This window comes from Hyperoodon ampullatus (genome assembly GCF_949752795.1).
Source record: "Hyperoodon ampullatus genome assembly, chromosome: 14".
Lineage (NCBI taxonomy): Eukaryota > Metazoa > Chordata > Mammalia > Artiodactyla > Ziphiidae > Hyperoodon > Hyperoodon ampullatus.
In genome coordinates this window covers 18,902,177-18,923,534 of record NC_136927.1, presented here as the reverse complement: position 1 = coordinate 18,923,534, position 21,358 = coordinate 18,902,177, and the positions used below count along the sequence as shown (strand labels likewise).

At 47.6% G+C, this 21,358-nt stretch overlaps 1 protein-coding gene across 1 annotated transcript in view; it reads left to right on the top strand.

Moving 5' to 3' along the window:
• The window catches only part of CFAP61 (cilia and flagella associated protein 61), a gene marked incomplete at both ends in the record, with an annotated part of 251,873 nt that overhangs the window by 148,224 nt on the left and 82,291 nt on the right, over positions 1-21,358 (top strand). The window contains 2 exons of the mRNA XM_079719874.1: positions 11,738-11,836; positions 17,408-17,576. Of these exons, the coding sequence (XP_079576000.1) occupies positions 11,738-11,836; positions 17,408-17,576 (268 nt within the window). The remainder of the gene's footprint in view (positions 1-11,737; positions 11,837-17,407; positions 17,577-21,358) is intronic.

Here is a 21,358-nt window from a genome sequence, read left to right as displayed (position 1 = left end):
GAGGCCCCTGGCTAGCTGATGCAGAAGGGCGAGGATGCAGGGTGATTCAGGGTGGAGGTGAGACTTGGCTAATTTGTTCCCCCCTCCCCGGGTCTTGTGCATCGGTCTTCTGAGGGTGCTGTGCCCAAGTAACTCCATGGAGGGCAGAGGAGGGAGCGTGTTCAGGCTCCCAGGCCCCACCCTGCGGGCACACACATCCTGGCCTCCTTTCCCCTCATCACCTGCCTTGCCGGGCTGTGTGCCCCCTGGGTGGGGACCAGGGGCTGGCAGGGGGAAGGACAGCAGGCACAGAACCAGGGCCGGGGAGCTTTCTTGGGGTGGGGGGCATAGAGGAGGAAACCCTCACTCATCCTATGGAATAGAGGGCAGTGAACTGGAGGGGAAAGGCAACTCTTAAGACACTTTGCTGTGAATTATCTGTGTTTCTCATCATGCCCAAGACATTCAGGTGACGGACCTGAGCTATTTTTAAATTGTGGTTCTCATGTGTTTGTTCGGCTGCCTGGCTCTTCGGGACGGAAAGGTGTTGGCTTGGGCACCGTAGATGTTTCATGTACATTATCCTTCTTGGTGCTTCTATTAATAAGACCTCTTTAAAACCCCGAACATTGGTTTTTGGCAGAAAGATCTTGGCCTCGGTCATCAGCCCACCTCTGCTACCAACCAGCGCTGTGGTCCCGCCCTCCTCCTCTGCTGAGGGAGGGTCACGACAGGGCTCCCCTGGCCCTGCCAGCCCTGGGCGCTGTCACACTAGGAACTCCACCGACCGGATCAGAGGTCTAAAGGGAACTCCCTATTCTTGGATCAACAGCCAAGGCCGGAGGGGAGCTTCTGTCATCTGTCAAGGAAATGCTTTTTCCCGAAGGAGAACTTTGCAATGAAGTCTGAAAGCTCTTTCCAGAAAGCAAGGGGCCTCTTTTCACACAGCTTAGCTGGTCATATTTTTACCAGTCCTCTTGTGTACCAGGTCTGGACCTGATGAACTCCCCAAATGTAATGCTTTGACTATGTCCCGCTTTCCACAGTAGTACTCCAAAATCATTTTAAAAAAAGAGATATGGATATGCTCTACCAAAAAAGGAGTAGGAACCGGGTCTATGGACTCATCCTACATCTTATGTCCTTTTTACTCAAAAGTTTGGTCTGGACTCCAGCAGGATTGGTATCGCCTGGGAGCTGATTAGAAACACAGAATCTCAGGCCCTGCCGCAGTCAGTGTCCCAAACAGACATTTTATTTTCCAGAATTATTCACAACAGCTTCTTCCCTGTGTCTTGGGCGTCAAGTCACTGAGCTGAAGCAGTTACTATTTGATTCTGTTTCAGGTCGTACGTCTCTATGCTTTGTGTATTATATTATTTACTCCCAATTATGGAGCAGTTCCTTTTAATCCATTATTTTAAAACCTTTCCTAATTCAGTTCTGATGTAAAGAATCTCTCAAGGAGCCTATAACAGGGCTAGAAAAATTCACGAATGGCTCCTGGGATGACAGTAAATGAAGGCAGCCCTGGGTAGCATCCCGCCGAGGCTGGGCGGTTAGAAGAAGATGCACTTTGGTTCACGGGAACCACCCACCATCACCTTGGCTTCCACTTCCACCCCCGGGAAGAGATGTCTCAAAACACCCACCAAGTCATCTCACCAAACGGTGAAGTTTCTGGTTTTCGACCTGGGCATTGATCCCTCATCTGGTGGGTGTGTCGAGGTAACTAAGACTAGCTGAGAACGACAGGGCACGTTTGTGAAGCTGCAATTGTGGGCTGGATGACCAGAACACATGTTATCAGGCCACACAGGACCACACAGCATCCGGCCCAGCTGTGGGGTCTGGCGGCAGCAGCTGAGGGCTTGCAGCTTAATGAGGCTTCTTATCTTTACCTTTGAGGACATCTGAAGCCTTCGTTGTGGCTTGTCACTAATTAGGTGACTAATTAAGTAGTCAGTGCTTACGTGCTGATCTCAGAGCTAAACCCCATGAACAGGTTGGTGGCTGTCCATGCCGTCGGCCTCTGCCACATGAATTGAGGGCTGTGTGCTCACCCCCATCACCCTTTGGGTACCAGGGAAATGCAGGGTGGCGGCCAGGCCCATGGCATGTGCCCAGGGCACAGGTGGAGATCCACGGGGCAGGTCACATCTCACCATCTTGTTATGTTGGCATTACAGTGGGGCCTGTCGGGGCTGATACAGAGGCCCCTCTGATGGCCTGGTAGGGGGGAAATAGAGGGGTGGGGCAGTGTGTCAGGTTCAAAGGCTCAGCCTCCCCAGGCAGAAGGACCTGACATCCTGCCTCCAGAAAATACTGACCTGGAGCTGTCCCTGGTTCCTAATCACCATCCCATTTCCTAACCTGATTCCAGTATTTAAATGTACAGGCATACCTGGTTTTATTGTGTTTCACAGATACTGCGTTGTTTACAAATTGTCTTCACGATCGCACAGAACACAAACCGCCTACGCGGACCAGTAACAGACTCACCTGTTAGCCTCTGTCCTCTACTACCAGGTCATTTTCTTTTTTTTTTTTTTTTTTTTTTTTGTGCGGTACGCGGGCCTCTCACTGTTGTGGCCTCTCCCGTTGCGGAGCACAGGCTCCGGACGCGCAGGCTCAGCGGCCATGGCTCACGGGCCCAGCCGCTCTGCGGCATGTGGGGTCTTCCCGGACCGGGGCACCAACCCGTGTCCCCTGCATCGGCAGGCGGACTCTCAACCACTGCGCCACCAGGGAAGCCCTATCTGGTCATTTTCAAATGACAACATTGGCTCCGTCTTGGTTTGAGGTCCTGCAAAAGCTGAAAACAAAGAATTTGGTGCAAGTAGTTTATTTGGGGGTGATCCCTGGGAACTACCCGAGTGAGCAGGTGAGTTGGGACTGGCAGGAATGCCAGCAAAGCCCCCAAATCATGTGCCTTTGGGTCACCATGGGCAACGAGGCTCGGTCCCGCTGGGACCCCCTCCGAGGACGCAGCTGGGAACAGTCCCTCCGCCCCCAAGGATGTGGGTATTTACCCAACAGTTCCTGTCCATCTGGTCACCCTGGGCTGTGCTTCCAGCCTGTCCCTCAAGCTGCCACAGTCAGGGGGAGACCCCGGGCAGAGAAGGCAGGAAACCATTGGGACGGGAGGACCCTTTGCAGGAGATGCGGGTGGGCCCGCTGCCAGCCCGGTTTCTTTCATTTGTTCTCCTTTTGTGATGTTCATACAGTTGCCCTTTAACGAAGGCGTGGGTCGAGACAAAGGCAGAGGGAAGCGAGGCCAGACGAGAAAACGGTGTCGGGAGCATCTCCGGATCTCCCTCCACCTCTCTTCCCGGGCGTCCTGGCAGCTCTAGAGAGAACCCAGGTGCTGTGCTCCACCAGCAACCTCTGCTGGAACAAGGAGGGAGAGTGGGCCTGTCTTGGCAAATACCTGATTTCTCCTTCGGGAGGGAGATGAAATTAGATCAGCAGTTTTCACCTTTAGCGCCGCCTGGGAACCTGTTGCAGGTGCCGATACAGGCCCCCCTGTAAGGACTGAATCGGAAACCCGGGGCCGGAGGCTGGGACCCGTGTTTTCACACCAGTTTTGGGAGCACGAGAACCACTGAGTTGGGGTAGAGTCAGCTCTCTGCCACTACTGCTGGGGCCCAGGTGGACCATCTGAACTCTCTGAACCTCTGTCGTTTCCAAACCTGTGCAACAGGGAAAGCACCCAGCATCGCTCCTCCTCCACTGGCAAGAAGGCAAAGCACCTAGAAAGACCTAGCACTCAATTCTTGCTAGACTGACACCTCCCCGCTAATGCCATTTGCATGTCCAGATCCCGGTGGGAGCTGAGCGTTGTGAGGGGATTGCCTGGAGAGTCATGATGTGGGAGGTGCCCTCTTCCCCAAGGCCTGGGGATGAACCAGAGGCGTTTCCTGAGGCGTCCGCGCCTGCTTCCCCGCACTGAGGGAGTCAGGGGGTGTCAAACCCCTCACCCCCCGCCTTACAGCATCTGATGTTAGGTGGAAACATAGGCCAGGGCCCTTCCGTAGAGGTGCCCGGAGCTGTGATCTTTGGGGAAAGGGAGCACCTGGAACCATTGTGTGAGACCCAGACCAGGCAAGGCCGCCTGCTGAGTAGAGACTTTATCTCTAAGTGTAGTTCTCTGAAGAGCGTTCCTTTCAAAGGAACACTCGCCACATGGTAAGGTGCTAGGGCTTGGAAAAAACTGCTTGCAGTTCCCTTTTTTTTTTTTTTTTTTTTCTTTGCGGTACACGGGCCTCTCACTACTGTGGCCTCTCCCGCTGCGGAGCACAGGCTCCGGACACGCAGGCTCAGCGGCCATGGCTCACAGGCCCAGTCGCTCCGCAGCATGTGGGATCTTCCCGGACCGGGTCACGAACCCGTGTCCCCTGCATCGGCAGGCGGACTCTCAACCACTGCGCCACCAGAGAAGCCCTGCATTTCCCTTTTGATTTTAAGAATTGTGGTGAAGAAAAACGTTGTGGATCAACTTCCTAGACCTCGGGGTTAAGGTGGAGTAACTTTCCATATAAGCAACAGTTTGTGGAAATTCCAGACTCTACCTTCCGGTACATCAGAGCTACTTTTGGGGGTGCGGGTAAGGGTGGGGAGGTGGTAGTTATAAAAAGACAGCTTCCTGGGCCCCTGTTCCTGTGAATTCACCAGGTTGGAGTGGGCCCCAGGAATTTGTATTTTTAAGACTCTCCAGGTAATTCTGACATGCAGCCGGGTTTAGTAACCATTTATGTAGACATTTCCTCAAACTTGGCAGTCTTATCTATGAGGAAACCTATTTCCCCCTCTGATTGCTCATTGTAACTGAGCTGTTTTTATGGGCTGTGTTTTCCAAACCATATTTTTAAATTCTCAACAAATCATAGAACTTCTAAGTCACATCATTACTTCAGGGCTTACCAGGCATAATTATTAATGTATCATTAAACATTGCATAGCTGAAGTCATTACCCTAAGTCCATAGTATTTACATGCTGAATCGGACCTAGTAGAAAGCATTTCACAAAGCTTCATGCTTCAACTATTCACCATTGAGAATGCAGGTCCAAGGAGATACACCTGTCAAGCATGAGGAAATCTGCCCTGATGGTGTCAATAAAGCCTTCCTAACTGCCAGCATTTGCCCAAAGCATAAAACCTTTCCTCATCCTTCGAGACCAGAAGTGATCTCACTTGCTTTTGATTTCCCATAATGCTTGGTTTTTCCAGTCCCATGGGACGACCGATTTTGTCTTGTACTTGGCCATCTCTTGTGTACGCAGGCTTTCCGGCTTGTCTTTCATAGCTTCCATCTTGGTATTTACATCTTACATTTATATGCTCAAAGGATAAATGTATGACATTTTTACTTCACGTATATAGAGATGAAAACATCATAAATCATTTCCCCTAAATCATAAAGCAGAACTCAATTTCATTTTGGTCTTTTTTGCCAGAACTCCCAAATTTTATTCTTATTTGTTCAGTGGACATTTCAAACATTACACTCATTTTCTCTTTTTCAGTAAGGATTTATGTTTTCCTTTCATGCAGAGATACATAAGCTTTTCATCTGAAATCCTGAATCCCCAAATCTCCCTCCCCCAAGCCCCTTTACCCCGGCCACCAGCCCCCTCCCCTGCCAGGTCCCTGGAGACTCCACAGAGCACGGAGGTCCTGCCAGGCAAGCGATTTTACTTATTGTTGGATCCAGTGCTGATCAGAGTTCCTTGCCCCAGGACACGCTGGACTCAGGCAGGCTGAAGAGACTTGCTCCTTGGCCCCTTCCTCTGGGCTCTATCCCGGTTCCTACAGGGGCTTCCACGAGCAGGGGAGCCGTGGAAGATGGCACCCGCCCCATGAACACTGACTGCATCCCTTCTATCGATAGAGAGCTCAGAATCCTTGACCACACACCCCTACCCCTCTGGTCTCCCCCAGAGGTCAGGGTGTGCTGTTACTGACAGCTTTGTGGCCACGCGTGCAGCTGCTGTGTCATTTTTACTCACACAACAAAAATGAAGTCAGTAGCCAAGGACATTGTCCAAAAGTCTCTTTTGTGATCTAAGCGGAAAAAATATTGCTGAAATTAAACATTTTTCAAGGAAAAACTGTAGATTCTCTTACCTGGTTCTCATAATAAATACTTTGTTTTGATTTGTTTTGTCCCTATTTTTCCTCTCCTACTGGAAGTTCATATAACTCCTAACTTTTAAATCCCATCATTTTATCATTAATTTTGTGGAATTATGTGGTATCATTAAGACCAAATTAAGTCGGAGTTCTTTGACAAGTCACATATGCAGTTAGGTTAAATATCTATCTTGAGCTGGCACTTACTGTCAGTTGGCAAATATTTTTGTCATTGCTTGAGCAGTTCAGAAAGCAGAGACTTTAGTAAATTAAATTGTAACATTTAGATTGATATGGGATAATTAATTTCCCTCTATATTATTTGTTCAAATAAAAGCATTAATGAAAACAATTAATTAAATCCCTTGCTTTGGTTGTCCTTGTTATGTGCCCCCCACAAAAAAAGGAAATCAGCAAAAACATAAAAATAATAAATAATAAGCATTCACCTGGCAGGTTGACAGGTTTCTGCCGCTCAGAAGGGTAAGCAACGTGAGAAGTGTTATGTTTCTTTTACCATGTTCACCATAAATTGGCAATGTGACCCTCTTTATTTGAAGGATAAGAATGCTCAGACCTAATTTTGTAGCTGTCCTCCCGAATCATGGAATGAAACACAATAGCTTTTACTTATTTCCCTGGATACTCTAATCCCTCCCTGCTTTACAAGTATCTTTGAGCTGTTCCTCCCTCTGTATCCACAGCAACGTGAAATCCCGCCGGAATTATCTGCTGTGGAAATGCAGGTGCACTTGTTTAATGTTTCATTGGCCTGAGCGCTTCACTTGAACTTTTTTTGGTTCCACAGCATGGTGACCTTTGATTTTGGAGCGGAGGGCTCACAATGATGCTAGATTTCGTTTCTATACGTTAAGCCTGTACCATTAGACCTGAGATCGTGCTTTTCCCGAGGTGCTGCTGCTTCTGCCATCTCGTCTAACACGTGTCCAAACCAGGATGCACCCCGTGACCCACTTCCATGTGCAGGAACTTTTTTTTTTTAATTCATGAATTAATTTATTTTTGGCTGCGTTGGGTCTTCGTTGCTGCGCGCGGGCTTTCTCTAGTTGCGGCGAGCAGGGGCTACTCTTCGTTGCGGTGCGCGGGCTTCTCATTGCGGGGGCTTCTCTTGTTGTGGTGCACGGGCTTCGTTGCTCCATGGCATGTGAGATCTTCCCAGACCAGGGCTCGAACCCATGTCCCCTGCATTGGCAGGCAGATTCCTAACCACTGCACCACCAGGGAAGTCCCTGCAGGAACTTTTTGAATATTCACAGGTAATCAGAATAAAAGCCTTAAATGTTTTATATCCATATTTCATCCTCAGAAGAACTAAGATCTATTTGTACATTATAAATCGTATAATGAATTTGGACTGATACTCTTAGATAGTTATAAATTTAAGAAATCAAATATTTGGATGTTTCTAAATCAGATGACAGAGATAACTATCACAGCAAAATGTGAGGTTGAAGATAAAATGGAAATGCTGATGGTAATTTCATATAAAGTCATGAAAGAGACAGGGAACCTTCATGGAATAGCAAAAAGGTTGATGTTACAAAGAAGGGTGAAGAGGCTAGGTTAGGCCCCAACCATAAGGGCCTGAGATACCATGCTCATGAATTTGGACTTAGTATTTTGGTTATAAAAATAGGTAACATTCATTGAAAATGTTTTGTGCAGCAGGCAATAGTCTAAACATTTTACAGATATTATTTCATCTCATCCTCACAGCACCCCTGTGAGGAGCTAGGTTCTGTTATTCCCATTTTACCGGCTAGCAACTGAGCCACAGAGAGGTTGAATAACTTGCTCAAAGTCAAAGAGCTAGAAAGTGCTCGAGCCAGGAGTCCATTGAAGCAATCTGACCCCTGAGCCCATGGTCTTAGCTGCTCTGCTCTGGGTCTACCAAAGCGGTGAGCAGACATAGACATGAGATGGGATTTAATTTAAAAAGAGGTTTCCAGTAGCCGTGTGGAAGATGGGCAGGAGAGAGGCTTGTGCCGGGACGACTAACCCTGAGACTGTTTTCTCTGGGCAAGAAGGTGAGCGAAGGCAGTGTGTCCTGGGAATGGCAGGTATTGGGCATTCAAGAGATGTGGACGACGTAGACGTGACTGGACATGGTGACCAACTGTGGGAAGGGAGAGAGAGGTTAGGAGTTTGAGCTTGGCTCCCAAATTCCTAACTTGAGAGGCAGTCTGTTGACCATGGCTTTGATGAAGTTAAAAGAGGAGTGGGACGAGGCCACATGGACCTTTGTTTGAACATGTATTGAATTTGGGATGCCTGTGGAGGGGCCACATTAGGACTGATGGGCATCTGGAAATTAGGTTTTTAGCTCAGAAGAAAACTATAATGTAAAGATGTAAGATGAAGTTGTGGTGTCAGTCACATCACCCAGGGAGCTGGGCATGGAGACTGGGAAGTTTGGCAAAGGATAGATGGGGCACGGAGGAGGAGCTGGCGAGGAAAGCAGTCTTCAAAGAGAACCTTAAGACAGTGTTGTCTCAGACCACGTGTTCTATGGCGGTAGCTCCTGGGTGGGGCCTCCTGCATGGTCCCAGCTGTCCACATGTCCTCCAGCCCTTGTTCCTCAGGATTCCCACCAGCAGTGGCACCCCACCCACCATTGCTAGTCCCTGGATGAGCCCCAGAACCCTGCCCACACCTCTGCCTTCACTCAGTCAAACCCTGTGGAGTTGGCTGTCTACTTCCTGCTCAGACCCTGACTGATGCAAGCATCTTCCCTCATCACCCCCCCCACCTTTCCTTTAGGATTCACTACATAGAGATTTCTAGTTGCTTTCCAGTGTTTATTCTGTACTTTGTCCTTGACAACAGAACCCTGGGCAGTGTGGTTCTTGGAAAACCCATTGTGTTTCTCTTTGAAAAGCCACATTTCTCAGCCTCCCTTGCTGCTATATATGGCCATGTCACTAAGTTCTCCCACGTCAGCAGAAAGGTCCTGTGAGACTTTCAGGGAAGCTCTTTAATGGGCAGCCCTTTCTACCCATTCCTCCTCCCTTCTGCCTGTAATGTGGACATGGGGTGTGATGGCTGGAGCTCCAGGAGCCACCTTGGACCTGAGGTGACCTTGTGAATGGAAGGCACACTTTGAGAAGTGGAGAAGCAGGGCCTGCTGACAGCGTGGCTCCACCTGTCAGCACTAGACAGGTCACTTCCAGGTTTCTTAAGAGCAGTTGTAAGAGAAACTTGCTGGGAGAGGGAGAGGGAGAGACAGGAGAGGAACTTGAAGAGGAGACAGGGTTAATGGGACACCCCTCCCTTCTGAATGGGGGGAATGGAAGATGGCTCTTATAGTTGTATCTGGAGGTGGCAAGAAGGGAAATGGAGGGAGGGGTCTTGCCAGGGGACTAGTTTCTGTTTTCCTTATGATGTGGGAGATGTTCCCACTTGAGAATGAGAAAGGCGGATAGTAGGGAGAACAAGAAAGGGTCAAGTAGGGACCTTGAAGATTGGATATAGAACCAGAACAGCCACAATGAAGAACGCAAAAAGAATTTGGCTAAGGCTAGAGAAGAAGAGTGGGAAGCTGGTTCCTTAATAGATAAAAAGTAAGAAAATGCCCCTCCCCCAATCTTTTGGCGGAATCTTTAATTGTACAATAGCATAATTCAGGGTAATACAGTGTGGTAATTCGGCAATTTGCAAGTCATTTTACAAGTGATCCATGTTGTTAGATGGTTCAAACTGTTCAGTGCCAAAGAGACTGTTTCTTTAGTAAAAAATACCGCTGGATAATTACTAATCCACTTATTCACATAGAGATGTAAAAAAGGCCTGCATATAATTGTATTATTAGTACAACATAAACCACATTTTAGTCACATAGGCTCCAAAGCCCAAATAAATTTTGACCACGTGTGAGTATAAACACATCATTATTTGCATTTTCCGTTAAATGGTAATAAATCGAAGGCCTGCAATTGGTGTGTTTGCAGACTGCAGCCATAAGTAGTCGGGGTTAATTGTGACCTTTATGTTATTTGAACGTATCCAAAAGTTTTATTCTTATTATTAGGGGATAAAATGTGCTTGGTTTTCTTTGTATCAAATAAGAATACTCATTCTTAAATGACACACATCCTTAGAGACTCTAAAGCAAAACCTTTCCTAATATTTAGCTATTTTTAAATGTCAGGTGCAGTTGAGTTTATTCCATTGCCTGCCGTGCCATCACCAAAAGTCTCCTGCTTTTAATGGTACTTCACAGATTGTCCGCAAATTGATAGCATTTCCACGTTTGGAAATTTTCCAGTTTCCTCCTGGGAAAAGAGGGCAGGTGTTTTCCTCTAACTTGGAGAAGGTTTCTTTTTCTGCATTTGGTTGGTCTAAGGGGAGGGGTGAACCAAAAAGAGATTTTTAGGGGAAAAAAAATGTTTTTCTCATCCTGCTGAAGCGCAGGAGATCAGCCCACCCCTAAGACGTTGCTGACTGTAGCTGGAAGGCAGATCTGCAGCAGGAGGATCTTAAATATTTCAGGGAGACACAGAGGGAGCGCTGAGGAGCGTCCGCTTAGTGTGCTGGGCGCACTGCTCACCGTACCTGGGGGACTGGTCCCTGGGCCGCCTGGGTGAGTGCAGAGGGCACTCCTTGGGGTCAGAAGATGTGGCTTTCATTTCCGGCCCTGCTGCTTCTGAGCTTCGTGACCGTGAACAAATTACCTACGGTTTCCAACCTGGATTTCCTTCTGTCTGAAATACAGAGAATACAAACCTGCACCGCCCCCCTGCCACCACCCCCGGCAGAAATTGTCCTGAGGATTAATCTCTATGACGACGCCCATAATCATGCCTCGGGCCCTGGAAAGCCTGATGCAAATAAATATAAGGCAGCTTTGCTCTTGAAAGGAATCTTCTAGAATTCTCTCCTCTGTGGTGCTGTGCTCTCCTGATCTGAGTAGTGACATATATCTGAAAGTCATAAAGCTAATGTTGAGTATGGGAATTAGATGATCTTTGCATCCCTGTCCACAGTTTGGGGGTCTACAGGGCAGTGAAGACCAAGGTTAGATGAGAAGATGCTAAAGCCAGATGGCCTGGGTTCACACCCAGCCTCCAGATTTCTTGGCTGTACCGTCTTAGGCAAATCACTTTGCCTCTGTTCCGCATAATAAAATCGGGGTAATAATAGTACTGACCTCATCGTACTGCTTCCAGGACTCAATGAGGGCCTTGCAGAGCCCTTGAGTGTGAGCGCTCAGCAAGTTTCACCATGGTGGTTAGAATTCCAGGCCATCTCTCAGAAGGAGTCTGAAACTCAAACTTTGCGTTGACTTATACTAAATTTACCGGCTTCTTCCCAGTTTGGGGTTTTATTTTGTTTTACTCTGAGAAGCAAATTTTAAAAAGTTAAATGGCACCTGCTTTCACAAGGTCACAGCTTCTGGAAGTTTCTGCCATTAGCTGCTCCGGCACCCTCTCGCTTCTTTCATTTAAATGGTCAGTTCTCTTGGGAGGTTTGTGCAAAAAGAGTTGCGTTCAAAGAAAGACTCAACAATTGGAAGACACATGAAATAAGGTTAAATTGAATTGTAATAAACTTTCACTGAATTGTGCTTTACCTCTTTTTTTTTTTTTTTTTTCTTTCTCCTTAGCTCTCACCTGAAGTTCAGTAATCTCACCCTGATTTCAACCCACGGACTCCCAGGAAAAATCCTTCTGGGCACTGAACAAAGGAAGTTTTTAGCAAGCGAGTATGAATTCTATTTTCTTTTTTATAAATTTTATTTTATATTGGATTATAGTTGATTTACAATGTTGTGTTAGTTTCAGGTGTACAGCAAACTGACTCAGTTATATGTATACATATATCTCCTCTTTTTCAGATTCTTTTCCCATATAGGTTATTACAGAATATTGAGTAGAGTTCCCAGTCCCATATAGTAGGTCCTTGTTGATTATCTATTTAATATATAGTAGTGTGTGTATGTTAATCCCAATCTCCTAATTTATCCCTCCCCTGCTTTTTCATTCTGAAGCCTAAATGTCCTAATTTGTGTGCAGCCCTTTTTCTGCTAAATGGTAGAAAAGGGAAGTAGCAGCCTTTTCTCCTGAGTTCAGATGTTCCTTAAGAGATACAAATGCAAGTTAAGAGTAAATAGCAGGTCTGGGAGGATGCCGGCCCTGTTCCAAACAACTGGGACGGGTCTGTGACCCAGACACCACCTGCTTTTGGGTTCTGAGTGACACTCCAGGGAATGGGAGCTTGGTGACTGTATTTGCATCAGACAAGGCAACTTGCCGGAGGGAGCTAAAGTCTGGGCACCTCCGTGGGGTGAGGGTCTCAGGCCCACCTGGCCCTTTGTCATCAGGGCTGATGAGGCAGAGGCCTTCTGAGTCCTCTGAGTCTGTCATTGTTTCTGTCCCAGTAGAATCAGTCTTTGACAACGCCGCTTCTAGAAAATGCCACTTCATTATCACACAGCTTCCATTCATTTTAATTTCCTGTAGCAAAGCACGAGTACAAGAATGATTAGGCTCCCTGCCTCTAGAAACAATGTCCCAATTTTTCCAACAAGGAGGGAGGAAATTGTTCTCTCTCGGGGGGTTTTCATTTTAGATCCACAGCGAAGAACCCTCTTTCCTCTGTGAAAAAGGCTGACTTTGCCTTCAAACTGTGAGAAAAATGGCAGTCTCCTTGCCAGCAGAACTAGGCTCATTTTGACCTAATACTTTTATCAGACTATAAACTTTGGGGTTTGGGGAAGGACATCATCAGGGTGCAGTCAAAAAGATGTGGGTTTTTTTTTTAATTAATTTATTTATTTATTTATTTTTGGCTGTGTTGGATCTTCGTTTCTGTGTGAGGGCTTTCTCTAGTTGCACCGAGCGGGGGCCACTCTTCATCGTGGTGCGCGGGCCTCTCACTGTCGCGGCCTCTCTTGTGGAGCACAGGCTCCAGACGCGCAGGCTCAGTAGTTGTGGCTCACGGGCCTAGTTGCTCCGCGACATGTGGGATCCTCCCAGACCAGGGCTCGAATCCGTGTCCCCTGCATCGGCAGGTGGATTCTCAACCGCTGTGCCACCAGGGAAGCCTCAAGGTGTGGGTTTTGAGCCAGGTCGATGAATTCAGATCCTGCTCCCATCGCAAAGAGGATTTCACCTCTCTGAGCTTTGGAAGTTTTGACTGGAAATGTGTATGATAAGCCAGCGTTGCTGGAGTTTTTGGTTAAAATTAGCCTAACACCAAGTTCTGGCTGAGCGTGGAGGATCAACTCCACGTACACCCCCTTCCCTCACTTTCCCTTCTTTCCAAGTGACATAATTCCCAGGAAATGCTGGTGTTGCTGATAAATGTCTCATGAGGAATGTCATTCAGTCATCCTGGCAAAGGTTCTGTCAGTCCAGGTCAGCTGTGTTCCAAGAGAGACGGGCTAGCAAGTGATGCTCTGCTGGCCTGATTCTGTGGGGACCTGCGTGTGGCTGGGTGCACGGTCACCTGGGGTCTCTGCCTCTGTCCTTCCCCCTCCACACTCCCAACCCAGGAGCCAGAGCAAGGCTGCAGAAACGTGAATCAGATCCTGTCAACTCCCGAGCGGCCTGGAGCTGCTCTGTCCAGTGTGGCGGCGGTGAGCCACATGTGGCTGCTTAAATTTCAATTAATTACAGTTAAAGGGGATTAAAATTCAGCTCGTTGATTACATGAGCCACATTTGAAGTGGGCGGCTAGCCACGTGTGGCTCGCAGCTGCCCTATCAGACAGCCCAGCTGCAGAAGGATTTTGTAGTCACAGAAATTTCCAGATGCTCCAATCTGTTCTGCTGGCTCCTCCGACCCCCTCTTTTACTGTTTTTGCCCTTATTCTCTCTGCTGTCACCACACCAGCCTACTTGATGTCCCTCGAACACAACAGGCAAGTCCTCACCTTGGGGGTCTTTGCTTTTCTCTCTTCAAGTCTTTGCTGAAATGTCAGCTTTTCCATGAGACCTACTCTGACCATCTAGTTGTCTGCAGCGAACTCTCCAACACACTCTAATCCTCCTTCTCTGCTCTCTTTCTTGCTACTGAAATCCTTGACAATATTATACAATTTGCCTTTTAAAATTGTTTATTCTGAATCCTTCAACTATGATGTAAACTCCACAAGGGCAGGAAGTTTTTGCCTTTTGTGCACGGATGGGTTCCCAGCATCTTGGACAGTGCTTGGCACTTAGCAGATGCTCAGTAAATAATGTCAAATAGATGACAGCTACCTCCGAAAGTACCTGAAGAAGTCCTCTCCATCAGGGTGTAGACAGGCACTAAATAACACAGCCATATAAGATGTCTCTGGATGGGTACCTGCATGTTATCCTCTTAGAAACCACAAATTGAAACGTCAACAGGATGTTGCCTTTCAAATGTTCCTCAGACCCCAATACAGGAAATTATGTCTGGTCATGGAGTTTAGAAAGAACAAGTGCATGGATATCCAAAAATTTAATGATTCGAATTCCTCACGCTAAATACAAATTCTGAACTTTTCTGTAACCAGTGTTTTGATTGATTATTGCTGTTACTAGTTTTTGAAAAGCCATGTTTTGTCTCCCCACCTCCCCTGCCCGAACCCGGCCCTGTCCAGCCTCTGGTGGACGTGCTAATGATGTGCCCGGGATGCAACAGAAAGGAGGGCGGAGGGAGGGGAGGAGGAACCGTTGACGGGAGAAATCCACTAATTGGACAATCAGATCTGAATAACTGAAGGTTAATTATGATGCTCCTTCTTCTGGGAGCGTCATGATAAACCCTTGCTGGAAACCTCTGAGGTTCTTTCCGGTCCTGCAGGGTTCTGATTCCATGAAGTGCAGGTCTTCACCACACTTACATTTATTCCTCTGGAGTTTGCTCTTAATTTTGTACCTGGAACTTTAGGCTAAGTCTTCCCATCACTAGATTTGGGGTCACTGCAACTTTGAGCAAGCTGGCCACTCTCCACATATGTCCTGTTCCAGCAATTCCCCCATCCTGCATTTCTACTTTTTTTCTCCTCCTTATTACCTGTCTCCAGAATGTTCTGTGAAGACAAGCTTTCACATTATTTTTGCGTCAGAGTCAAGGTCACTTGAGAAACACAAAGTTTCATTGACCTACCTTCTTTGGTTCCTTCTCTCTCTTCCAGAGGACTCTAGTGGAGATATTTCTCTTGTCCTCAAGCCTGGAGATGGTCCCTGCCCTGTGGGAATCTTAATGCTAATTAACTCTGCTTAGGAAATAATTTTGGAGAAATATCACTTACAGTCTCCAATATCTAGTCTCACTGCCTCATGGGTAAATTAAAGAAGGTCCAGAATGGATTCTAATATCCGAAACAGATAGGCATCAGCTACACACAGTGTAAATTTCTCAGTTTCTAAACTGAGAAATGTCATTCCATGTGGTCACAGGCTGTAAAAGCAAGCACCCCATATTTTTCAGTGCTTCCTAAGGTCCCTGCAACCCCAGCATTCCCGAGTGCCAGTTCCCACTGGACAGAGCTTCAGATTTTATCTCTGAAGTATGCATTCTGAAATTATCAACACCGCTGGCCTACTGTCATTAGAAATAACATTGTCTTAGCCTTCCCCAAATTTCCCCTGAGAACTTTCATCTTTGAGCAAATCCTCATATGACGAATCCCTGTGCATTAACTATATTTAATGTTTCCTCATCTTGGACAACTGACAGTACTGCTCCTGTTAGGAATGGATCACTTCCCAAGTAAGAAGAAGCCCTCATGGGTCTCTCACAGATGTATGAAATCAGTGAAGCCTCCTGTTTTCCTGTAAAGCTACCAAAATGGCTTTTTATAAGTGAATTTCATCTCACTATCTGTTATTTTCCTGTGGCAGACCAGCCCCCGATTTTCTTTTCTTATTAAGAAGAAATTTTCTTGTTTTTAAGTGTCATTGTGTGGAGAGATACAAAGCCCAGACTCCGTTCTCTTTCACAGGCCTTATAACGGGGTCTAATGTGCATCCATTACCAGGATTCTTTTTGTGTGGTGAGAGCAGACTCATGCGTGGATCAAAAAGAAAAAATGTTCTCCCATTACCACTTCAGAATCCTGTTTGCCTCCAAGGAGAGTAAACAGAATTGTGTATCATTAATATTATTTGGAATAATACCCTTCACATATGCATCCCACTTGACAGACAGCATCTCTTACATTCTCGTGTCCATCCCTTGCAATGCTCGAGGCATGTGAGGAGGGGTCGTTATCTCCTGCTGAGAGGTGAGGAAACTGAAGTTCTAAAAAGGGATGCAGAGTCCCCAGGGTCCATTTTCATTGGCGACACCGCAGGGACACAGACCCTGGCACGGGGAAGCCTCAATTTAAACAGACTCTCACTGTTCTGCTGCCCTACACTCTGCATCTTCAGAACAGGGTTATTAAAACGTCATGTACATGAGGTCAAACCTTCCAGAAAATTCTGGAAACAACCCTCACAGAACTCTAAGTAAACCCAAAGCCACAGGAAACCCACTTTTCTCCCATTACAGTATTGTGTTCACCCTCGAATAGAACCCAGAGAACAAAACCCGTCTACCCTGGGCCTGCTCTTATGGAAGCAGCGGTCCCCGTAAATCACCTTTACCCTGAGAAGTAACCCCCACCCCCCAGAGTCCCCAGCGATTGTACTGGATGCAAACATAATTCCCTAATGGACATTTTCTCTAAATAAAATGCGTTTTGTTGTTTTGGCATGAATCCATACACTAATTCTAAGAATGAATCATTTATTGAAAAGCCTTAGCAAATAGGCAGGGTTCTCGATATTCTGCACCTTGACCCCTGCCTGTGGGAATCCTCAGATGTCACTTTCTTCATCCTCATTCACTCTGAGTCTGTGGTCAATATGACAGTTGTCAATATGACAGATCAACCGCTAAGGTAAATTTACACCCGCCATGACATGGAAGCAAAAGTATATATGAATGATCACACACACACACACACACACACACACACACACACACACACACACACACACACACACACACACACACACACACACACACACACACACACACACACACACACACACACACACACACACACACACACACACACACCCTGTTGTGGACTGGTCTACCCCAGGCAGAACAATTTAGCTTTAATGGGAAGATGTCAATTTGTGACTAAGTGTCTCATAAGGACAAATCCCCTGGCTAGCCTGGGTCCCGGTAAACTCCCAGCAAGAGCACAGGCTCGGCCCACCAGGGGACTTGAACCAGCTCAGCAGATGTCTAATTAATGCCCGCTGTCAGCTGCTCAAATGTCACTGATGGAGCCTCTCTCTCCGCAGCCACTGTTATACTGACAAAGATCACGCGTTGATGTCGCTGTGCTCCTGGGTCAACGTGGTGGTTGGTAAAATGACTGCCATAGACCGAGCAGCTAAGCAGGTCATTGTTTCCAGAGAAGAAGTCGTGCTCTACGACCACCTTGTCCTCTGCACCGGGCAACAGTACCAGGTGAGCCCTTGGGGGATGGCAGGGGTCATGTGCTGACCAGGCCCATGTCTCAGGGTCAGGAGCATGCCTCCCACCTGCACATGTGACCGGAACCGGGTCCAAAACCCTCCTGGAAACCCATTCCAAGAAAAACATTCTGTTCAAGGATAAGAATCACAGCAAGTTGGAGAAGTGTCATCCTTGAAGCTGTAGTCCAAAAGTCTTAACACGTACTGCTCACCAGAGCAGAATCCAGACGCAGCCCGGCGTGCATCTGTGGAAAATTAATTTATGCTTCAAGAGACTAACATTTGGCGGTGGCGATGGGCTTGCGAGAAAGTATTTCAAACATGCGCACCTTCTGTCAGCCTTGTTTTATTTTGTCTCTCGGTTACAAAGCTAGGAAGTGTGGCTGGTTGCTTACCTGGTGACCGTGCTTTACAACTCGATTAAATTCTCGAGCCACATTCCAGGGAAGTGTTGCAGGATGTGACGTATTCAACGTCCGACAGAAGCGAATTTGAACATTCTTGCTTTGCAACGCTGGAGCATTTCATGCAGAAATGCCACAGAAATAGGGCATCTCTTGGATGAAAAGAGATTTAGATGATGGAGTCTTTTCATTACATTTTCTCTCAGGGACTGGATAGGCCTCCAAGTTGGGTTTGTAGGGAGTTATCCACTCTCCACCCCAGGCACTGGTCATGTTTTTCTGTTCCTGTCCTAGGCCACCTTGGGGATGTGCTCAGGCCTGCTTCCCACAGATGAGCCAGGGGAGGCCGGCCTGGTGGGGATAGACAGCCCAGCAACTGCGTGCATCACTGACTTCGAGCGCTGAGCCTGGGCTACCCACTGAGAGCACCTGGGGCACTTTTGAAATAAACCCAGGCCAGGGCCCCACCCCCAGAGGCTCTGTTTTAATTATTCTGGGGATGAGTGGGGTCCAGTCATCAGTATTTTTTTGAAGCTCCCGGGTGATTCTAAGCTAAGGCGGAGAAACACAGACTTGAACTTTCTCGACCTAGAACCTCATCTGTACCTTAGAGCAGCACTTCTCAAACTGCCATGTGCACACACATCCCCTGTGCATCTCGTTAAAATGTAGATGCTGAGCAGGGGGTGGGGGTGGGGGGCTGTGGCTGAGATACCTCGGTTCTAACACGTTTCTGGGTCAGGCCAAGGCCGCTAGTGAGGGGACCACCTGAGGACCCAGCTTGGATCAGCGTCTGAGTGATTCCTTTTCTTTCTTCCCCTCCCTCCTCCCCTCCTTCCTCTTCTCCTTCTCCTTCGTCTTCTTTTAAAGCAATCCAATTCTCAAAGTGTAGGAAAGGATTTTTTTTTTCTGGATAAAGGAGAAAAATTAACGGGTTACTTAAGTACTCCTCTTCTTCAAACGTGAAACCAGAAGAAAACACCAAGCACCCCTTTGTCCCCCCTCACCTGCCCCTCCGAGTTCCAGCTGCTGCCTGCGACCATGGACTTGGGAAAATGTGACAGGAAGGCCCGGCCAGCTGTCCAGAGACTCGGGCGTCTGCCCATGTGTGCCCAGCTGCCCCTGCGGCTTTAGTCTGTGGCACATTAAGCTCTTGCCCTTTTAACAATGGGAAACACGAAATGAAGTGATAAAGAGAGTTTCAATTTAATTTTTCCAGAAGGACATAAAGATTAAAAGTACGTAGACTGATATAAAAAAGGCAGCTTGATTCACTAGGAGCTTCCGGCTCCTATTTCTTTCCCTATTTCCCTTCTCCTCCACTCTCACGGTTTTGCCCCAATTTTGTGATTTAAAAAAATACCAACAAGTTAAAATGATGAAAATAAGCAAGAAGACTACCTGTTATAAAATATAATACAAATCTTAACCTCTAATCTGACCTGTAAATGGCATGTACCAGTCTAAAATACCGTGCAATATTTTTGATATCCAAATCCATAGCACTTATTTTTTTAATCAGAAAATCCATGCACAAGATACAGTGTGCTGCAGGGCTGCGTGTGAGGGGCCCTGGTCTCTACTTCCAAGCCTTCTCGCCAGGGTCAGCCATTCTGAGGCATTTCTGTTGTTCGTTCTTCATTGGTTACCCCCCAGAACTACAAACAATGTGTTTATAGAAGTTTTCCCCTTGATCGGTCAACTTCCGACATTACCTATGACCTTTCCGCTTTGGACGATGAAGGTTTTTCTAGCTCATGTCCAGTACCCTCTAAGCCCCTCCCCAACCCCACGGATGGATTTGATTATTTTTATCGGTGAGCACGTGCCGGTTCTGAAAAGCTGTCTGCAAGACCTTATAACCAGGGTCCCCGAGCCCCCTCCCTGGCTCATGGAGCATTGAGCAGAGACGTAGAGATGCCCACTCCCACGCGCCTGGGTGTGGGTCATCTCAGAGAGAGGAGGGATAAAAATATGTCAGCCTGAAGTCAGATGGGTTGGCGTGGGCCATGAGAAAACCGTGGCTGGGACTCCCACGGGGTGGCACTCGGGGAAAGCCAGCAGGGGGGGCGAGAGCGTGCAGCCGGGCAAGGGCAAGTGGGGTGTGAGCTCTGGTGAGCTTGGTGTGGGTGAGCAACGGATGTGGTCTCCAAGGAGGCGACTTATGTCTCAGATGGGAGATAGAAGAACTTGGCATCGGGACAGTGCAGGCCCAGGCATGAGCCTGCTGCAGAGGGAGGACAGAGCTGCATGCATCAAGGTGCCACCCCTTGTCGTTTGGCAGCGCCTAGCATGAAGAGACCTCCCTGTGTTGGGACGGATTAAAGGGGAAAATAACAGCATGAGGCCAAAGAAAAGAGGCAGTTTTAAATCAAGACTTCAGATTCCCTGAGGCTTCTCCCATCAGAGCCAACATCTCCTCCCCTTGAATCTGGGCAGGCTTGTGACAGCCTTGACCGGCAGAGTACAAAGGAAGTGACATGGCGTGAATTTAAGTCCAAATCAAAGTCTAGGCAGCTTCTCTTTGTCTGTGGGAACAGTGGCTCCTGGAGCCCTGAGCTGCCACATAAGGATTCCAGATACCCTATGACCGCCATGCTGGAAATGCCATACATGGGTTCTCCAGTTGAGAGTTCCAGCCGAGCCCAGGCTCTCAGCCATCCCTGCCAAGGCCCCAGACATGTGAGTGAAGCTATCATGGACCCTCCAGACCAGACCATCCATACACTGAATGTCACCAAGTGCCCTCTATCGATAACACGTGGAATAAAAGGATTGCCCAGCCAAGCTCTACCCGAACTTCTGGCCACAAAATCATGAAAGGTGATAAAACAGTGGTGGTTTAAACCACTGAGTTTTGGTGTGAGTTTGTTGCAGAGCAAGAAACAACTGGAACAAAAAAGATAACACAGACTAAGAGAAAAGAGAACAACATCTAGAAAGATCAGAGCAAGAACATACTTTTGAAAATATTCCAGAAGGCAGGAATGCAGGATCCATTCTCTCTCTCTGTGTGTCTCTCTCTCTCTCTCTCTCTGCCCCTCTTTCTCTGTCTCTGTCTCTCTCTCTCTCCCCAGGACACTGTGTATCATCCTCATTACGGCCTCCATCACAGGAGCCAAAGACATTCGAAGAGCAGAGGCTGAGCTGAGAAGGCCACAGGGTGAGATGAAAAGGGAGATGGGGAGTAAGAAAGGATTGATGTTAAATCTCCATCGAGAGACAGACCTGCTTCTGTACAAGTTGGTGATGTCAGCTGAAGACCAATCACAAAACTCCCCTGGAGGGTGGAGGCAAAGGGCAAAGCGATACACTGGGTGCCAGAGACAAGAAGATATGCTAGAGGTGGCGGCCATGCCTGGACAGTGCT